Raw genomic sequence first — 7246 nt, 5'->3', positions numbered from 1 at the left:
GCCGCTAGAGCTAATGACGGTTCGGTAAGCCAGTCTTGAAGAGCATAAATATCGTTACAAATAAAAGGGCAGAGGCAAATTATTCTTCTATAAGCTCTATAACGGATGTATCATTGGCGCTGTAATTCAAATATTTGTGCCGGAAAGAATAAAAGCTTTTCAGACGTTTTCCTGCCTTCCAGAGAACTGTGTCAGGGAGCGGTGCGCACAGACAGTCCACCTTGGCTCGCGTCCGACGCGCGACTGATAAAAGTTAATCTGGATTCTGGATTTTGAGTTTTCGACAACCTCATAAAACCTAATCTCTACAATCCTCTCGCATGCTTCCAAGGATCTTGTTAATATATTAACCAGATCCCTAAAATTTTGAGGAATAAACTTATAACATGAATTAATGATCCCCAAATAATTGGCATGAAGTTCAATGAAAATCACTGAATTCGAAGAAAATACTAAATATAAGTAATAAATAATGATATATAACTCGTTTTTTAATTAACGGAGTTGCTGCTAAGGAAAGCTGATAGCCTCATAGAAAACAGAGAAAAGAAATCCGTTGTAAAAGAAATGTAAATCCAACCCAAAAGAAATGTCAACAATTGTAGTTTCCACAGAGAAGCCCAACAGAAACGAAAGTGACTACGTATTATCGGTTGACTGCCGATAGCGTACGGTACCTAACTACCTACGTTTCCCCGAACTCGCCAGCGGACTGAGACGCTAAAACGTACATGACGCTTATGATGCACATGGTGCCTTGCAGTGTCTTGTTGCATTCTCCACACTTGTACTCTGAATATTCAGTTTATAACTACCTTAAATCTAACTACGTATAAGCACAAATTTAAAAGATAACTAATCAGAAGCGATATGCCGTAATACGAATGATTGTACCTTATTTATATTACGTTATTTGATTTTTGATGAAAAGGAAACTTTTTGGAACCGTCACGAGCAGTGTTCCCAAAGTGGGCGGTACCGTCCCCCTGGGAATGTGGAATGATCTGGAAGGGGGGCGGCGAGGAAGAAAGGGGCAGGTGGGGGGCGGCAGTTCGAAGTTCGAACGTTTGTTTGACGATTTGTACACAACACGTGCAGCACGTGACTCTATACTACGTCGCGGCCGGTCTCACGCCCCAATTTAAAAAGAAATTCAATAATCAAAGAATATATCCCATACTAATGAACTTAACTCGATGAAACCTTTTAAACGCATTCAATAGGACCTAACGGTGATGAAAATTTTTGGAATTTAGCCTTCATTCGTTGGTTATATGGCGGTACAGGCCGAAATTCGCAGTGATCAAGGAATTTATTCCTAACTGCTGAACAGATTCGAACGAAATTTTGATTAAACATACCTAACTACCGAATGGCGATGCTTAGCTCGCGAAAATTTTTTCGATTTTGGCCGCTTCACCTTCATTCGTGATTTAAACAGCAAAAAGTGCATGAATTCGCAGTAATCAAGAAATTTCTTCTGGACTGCTGAACAAATTTGAACGAAACTTAGTATGTAAATACATAACCTCAGCAACGGTGATGTTTAGCTCGTGACAATTTTTTCAATTTAGCCTTCGTTTGTGAGTTATACGGCTATACGTATACGGCTCTTGGGAAAACCGGTCGAAATGCCGGTCGTTTCTCCGTATATCCGAAGGCAAAACGAAGACAAAAACGAAATATAAACGAAATATACGTTTATAAATATACGAAATATACGAAGGCAAAATAGACAAAAATTGTCATTAGCTATACGTTACCGTTGCTGAGGTTAGGTATTTATATATTAAGTTTCGTTCAAATCTGTTCCTAAGTTTAGACAAAATTTCTTAATCACCGCGAATTTAAGCGACCAATTCGGCGATACGGGCCGGAAATCACGAATGACTGTGAAATAAAAATAAAATCGCACGAAACGGAAGAAAATAGAAATTTTTTTCACGAATTAAACATCACCGTTTGGTAGTTAGAAATGTTTATTCAAAATTTCGTTCGAATCTGCTCAGTATTTTGAAGAAATTATTTGATCACTGCGAATTTCGGCCCGTACCGCCATGTAACTTACGAATGAAGGTGAAATTAAAAAATTTTCAGGAGCTAAACATCCACGTTAGGTCCTAATGAATACGTGTTCCAAGTTTCATAGAGCTGCGTACATTAGTTTGGGAGATTTTCTTTGATAAATTTAATTTGGAGATGGGCCGTGAAACCGGCCACGAGTACGGCCGTAAATCTGTCAAGAGACGTCCTGGGTTTCTAGTGCTGAAACAGTTAAAACTGCTAAAAATATATTGGTTTACTGGGGTTATATCTGTGAAATACACATTTGTGTCCAACATTCCACTTTTAAAATTGCAGAGTACTAAAGTACTAAATATCAATAAAGAGGCGTTTGTTTTTAATGTGTCTGTAGGGGGGGACGCTAGAAATTCACTGGGGAGCCTAAGGGGGCGCCAGCCTGATAAAGTTTGGAAACCACTGGTCTAGAGGAATATTTTCTAGAAAATTTCAGTAGAGCGGAGCTGATTTTGCAAACTGTTATACGTAAAATGTCATGAGTTAATAATTGAAAAATTAGTTCGAGGAATCCTTCGAAATTAAATTAAATAAATCTAATTGCAATGATTGAACTGTAAAAGAATAAACTAATTTAAATCAACTACATAACAGATTTTATCTTCTCGCAAATAAAATGATTTATATATCACACTGGCCGAATAATGATGTTGGCCGAATGTTCAAAATATTACAGCAGCAAAAACCTGAAGCACAATGTCATATCCTCAAGCGTTTAAAGTTTCTCACCTGCCACCAGCGACTACTCCAGAGGCATCCAGGGCGGAATCCGACGCGCAACCACGCTGTTCGATGGACGCTGAGGGCACACTCCCTTCAGGCACTGCATTCAACACCAAACCAGACGCGGTCTGCTCTACCGGTCTCGAGATAGTCTCGCCAGAGGAAGACGCGAGTGTTGGGTCTGAGGAGGTGAACGAACTTCGCTGTGTAGCCGTGAGCAGCTTCCGAGTTTTTTCCACTGTCCCGCCGCTGTGCTTTTGAGGTGAAGGCGTTGAGGTCAGTGCCGTCTGTCGAGATCCATTATCAAGGACGCTCCATGGCCTTCTTCGTTCGCCCGCACGTCGACGACGATTGCGCAATACAGCCTGAAAATGTCCGATAAATAGTCTATGAATTTAGGCTATTCAAGAAGATGATGTATGTACGTATTATTTCTCAGTAACTAGGTATAATCTGGTATAATCAAGATGAAAAAAAGGATGATTTTGTGGAATCATCTTGGCATGAAAATTGTAGAACAGGTTTTAAAAACAGCACCGTAATCGAATTTTAAATAGATACAGACACTTAGTATTCATCTCATGTTTCCTCAATTGAAAAGACTGAATTCGAATGCATGGGCAAAGGAAAAGAATTGATAAATAAAAGCGCTTTTAAAAATTTGCCGCAAACTTGCTTGAAACCTTAGATTTTTTGTCAAAAGGTTAATGATTAGCACAGTACTTGAATTTAAGATAGGATTGAGTAAATAGGAAAGACTGACCTTGGTAGGTTCCGAACCAAGAGTGAGATTGGCAGGACGTTCAACGACAGGAGTGGTGACGACCGACTGGGGCAAATCCTTTGCCATGTGAGAGGTGAGCGTAAAGTCACCGGATTCACACGATGAGTCTCCTTCACTCTCGCCCGTCGTCATTTCTCCTGAGGCATCACACGAGTCCAGGAGCGCCGGGGCGCAGGGTTGAGTGGCCAGCCAACTTTGCACGCGTTCATGCTTAACTGACCTGGGCGAAGTAACTTCAAAAGATAGCGGACCAAGATTGCTTGGTGGCACGCGGCAGCGAGATCCACCAAGGTTCAACGAGATTGGCGTCCTGGGAGACACAATGGGCGAAGGCAGAGGCGTGGCTTTCACTAAATTCTCAGCGGCGTTGACCAGCTGATGGATAGAACTGTCCAGCTTTGAGGGAGCCGCCAAAGAAGTTCGTGATTGCTGAGGTCCCTCTTCGCTACCAGTGTCCATCGTCTCCAAAGCCGGTGGTTCATCACTCCCTTCTTCGCAACTTGGATCCTCGAGGCCATCAGACTCGACTTTCAGCCAGTCAGGTTCCATTATGGACGAATCAATGATCTTCTGAAGCCCATCGCTATCGTATTCCTCATCAGGCTCCTCGCGTTGTTGCTGCCAGCTCCTGCGACCAACTCGACCCAACGACGACAAGTTCAAATTGTAGTTCGAAGTCTCTCGCATAACTGATTTTGATGCAGCGCCGGGTGAAACATCTTCCACGATGGTGTTGAAATTATTCTTCGACAGGTTACAAACACCTTTGCGCTCTAATTTTGGCGAATCTTCGACATCGGTGTCTTGATGCTTGAACTCGTAAATTGCTCGATTTGGTGAACCCTGATGGAGATGGGTCTCCTCTTTTTTCCCCTCTTGGTTTTCCATTACGTTGCCGTTTATTTTACTTGCTTCCCTCGCTTCAGACTTGCTCGGTGCGATTGTCATTTCAACGATATCAGCAACTTGATCAGCGACAACAATTCCTTGACCCGCTTCACTATCAGGAATTAAATTTCCCTGTAAGTTTGGCGACGCCGTAACTTTCGGATCGGATTCCTGCAATTGTGTTAAGACGACCGGATTTCGCTGAGTTTCTGGTAAGGCATTCTTGGTCAACCGTCCCTTCAGTGTCGAGAGCCGAGCTACAGGAGAGTTGGACGCGTGACACGGTTCATCGCCGTCACTCATGCAGACGTAATCATCCTGTTAAAACAAATATTCATTACACAACTATTGAAGAAATAATGGACAAGAATTAAACAGCTACTAAATTAATTATTACGCATGAATAATGTAATATCAGATGGAATTAAGCACCGATCGTGGCAAAAATTGGTACTACGTATAACAGGTAGAGAAATTAATTAAACAATAAAAAGGCCCAAATAATATCTAAAATTCAACGACACAAAAAATCGAGCATTTATGATGAAAAGTTTGCGAAAAACGATAGAAATTGGAGATTGACAAAACATATGTACAATGGTGAACTGACGAGTGTTTTTTCGATGTTGAGAAATTACGGCGTTTAAGCAAAACGCTAGGAGTTCAACTAACAGCAAACATAGAATAAAATATGAAATGCACGATAAATTACTGTTAAAGCAAAGCGAAACGTCGAATATTGTCATGCAAACGACAGAAGAAATTAATATCAAGTGTTTCTTAAAACTGCACAACTTATTTATGATTTTTTATGCGATTTTCGTGCTCCAAATCGAGAAGAAAAACATTTAGCGACATTCGCGCAAACGAAACACATTCTGTTGGCGCAGAAAAAAAAACTTTGAAGGTGAGTCAACTTTTGAACAAAACAACATTTATTTAAATTTAATCATGCACCAAAGTTGAAAATGTGCATCTCACCAATAGACAACGTCGGCGTCTGAGTCTGCGAAGGTGCACTTGCTGAAATTCGTGCAACAAAATACTTAGTTAGTGCCCGAGTGCTGTGATCCTTATTCTATGCAGTGCGTCCTCAATAAATACTATAACAAGATGAGAAACCAAAAGTCCCACTATAATCACGAGGAATATTTTACACAAATATTAATTAAGGATTAATAACCACGAGCCGCCCAAGTCCCATACTGGGTTACACTAGATTCGAATGTAGGAACAAGCTCTACACGAGTTTCAGTATTATTATTAACCATCTGAAATCAATCCCTGAACGATATACCTCTGATTAATTTTGACACTAAGCGGTTAAGATAGTGCCACCTAGGAACGAATGCTACTTGTATTTTATAATCGAATTCGTCATAGGAATAACCAGTAAAATATTTGGAATTTCGTGTACGTAAACGATATGGTAACGTGGTTGTGTACACAAAAACTAATAGGCAAAGAAGAACATGAAGACCGAAAGCCCTGAAAAGATTCTTGGAGTTACATAGAACTATAAAAGACGTTTGCTGCGTTATGCAGTTTTACTTGAGCATCTTTTATAACGTATAAGGCTTGAATTTGACCATTTTATCAATTTCCGTTAGAATACTTCCAGCTAAAGAATGATCTTCCTTCAAGAGCAGCAGCAACGTTAGCTGTTCAAGAAATAAGATGGCGCTGCAAGACGAGAACGTTTTTTAGTGCCAATGAGAAATTCAATAAATGTACCAGAAAAACTAGTTAATCCGCCATCGAGCCCGGGATACAGAAAAAAAGCGATATAAAAACGACTATTTCTTTCTTACATGCAAAGTTAGACCTTAACTGCAATAATGAAGCTATGAATTCTCGCCGCTCACCTCGATGTAGGACCCAGTCTCAGAGATGTTCAGTTCGCCATCCTGCCATTGTGCACATCTGGTGCTCCTGAGCCTGTCTTCATCACTCCTGAACTCATTGGCAAGGCGCCGCTTCTTGCGCCGGGGCTTTCGTCGTGAGGCTATGGACTCGGCGCGACGACGTACAGATCTCCGACCATCTTCTCGACTGGGGGACCGCCTCGAACGACTAGAATCAGACGATCGCTTCCTGCAGGATCTGGCAAGCGAGTGTAGCGGCCTGCTACGGTCAACCTCGTCTACAGCAACGCGCTCACACAGGGATGATATATCAGATGCAGGATTCTCGGCTTGAAGGCTTGGACAGGGCTTCTCTGGATTCGGTGAAAACAGAGACTCGAATTCAGATATGGCACTTATACTGCGGATGGGGGAAGCTTCGCGGGATGACGCACTCGAGTCCGAAACGTTGCGGGAGAGCGCCGTGGAGCTCTGAGGGCGGAGAGATGACCAGGTGGAGTGCAGAGATTCTGACGATGAGGCGGACAAACGACGACACTTGGAGAGCGGTTCGTCGAGGTCTGATCCTGATGTGCTGCCGTGCTCCTGAAACCAGACAAAGTTATTAATATATTTTAGTTATTATCGACATTTTATGTTCATAAATATTTATTATAAACACATAAACCCTGAAACCAGACAACTTTATTAATATTTTAGTTATTATAAACATTATGTTTATAATAACTATATAAGCATATAAAGTAAACATTCAAAAATGAACTAAGCAGTGTGCAGCAGATAAATTATTTAGTTGCCACGGATAAGAGAAAATTGAGGCGGACTTCAGGCATTTGTAAAAATGATTAATGCATCACTAACTTGAACAATGTTACTGTTAATTCTGTAATTAACTTAAATTATGCAA

At 41.2% G+C, this 7246-nt stretch overlaps 1 protein-coding gene across 1 annotated transcript; it reads right to left on the bottom strand.

Moving 5' to 3' along the window:
• Positions 1-2829: 2829 nt before the first annotated feature.
• Positions 2830-6928, bottom strand: LOC108672190 (the record flags this gene model as incomplete). The annotated part of the gene is given in 4 exon segments (XM_018159823.2): positions 2830-3167; positions 3566-4792; positions 5456-5497; positions 6340-6928. Coding segments are annotated over 2 exon segments (1550 nt in total), but the record flags the coding sequence as incomplete, so codon positions are not given.
• Positions 6929-7246: the final 318 nt, after the last annotated feature.

Source organism: Hyalella azteca, unplaced genomic scaffold (genome assembly GCF_000764305.2).
Source record: "Hyalella azteca isolate HAZT.00-mixed unplaced genomic scaffold, Hazt_2.0.2 contig17357, whole genome shotgun sequence".
In the NCBI taxonomy this organism is placed as follows: domain Eukaryota; kingdom Metazoa; phylum Arthropoda; class Malacostraca; order Amphipoda; family Hyalellidae; genus Hyalella; species Hyalella azteca.
The sequence above is the reverse complement of the archived record's forward strand: the minus strand, read 5'-3'. Positions and strand labels throughout refer to the sequence as shown.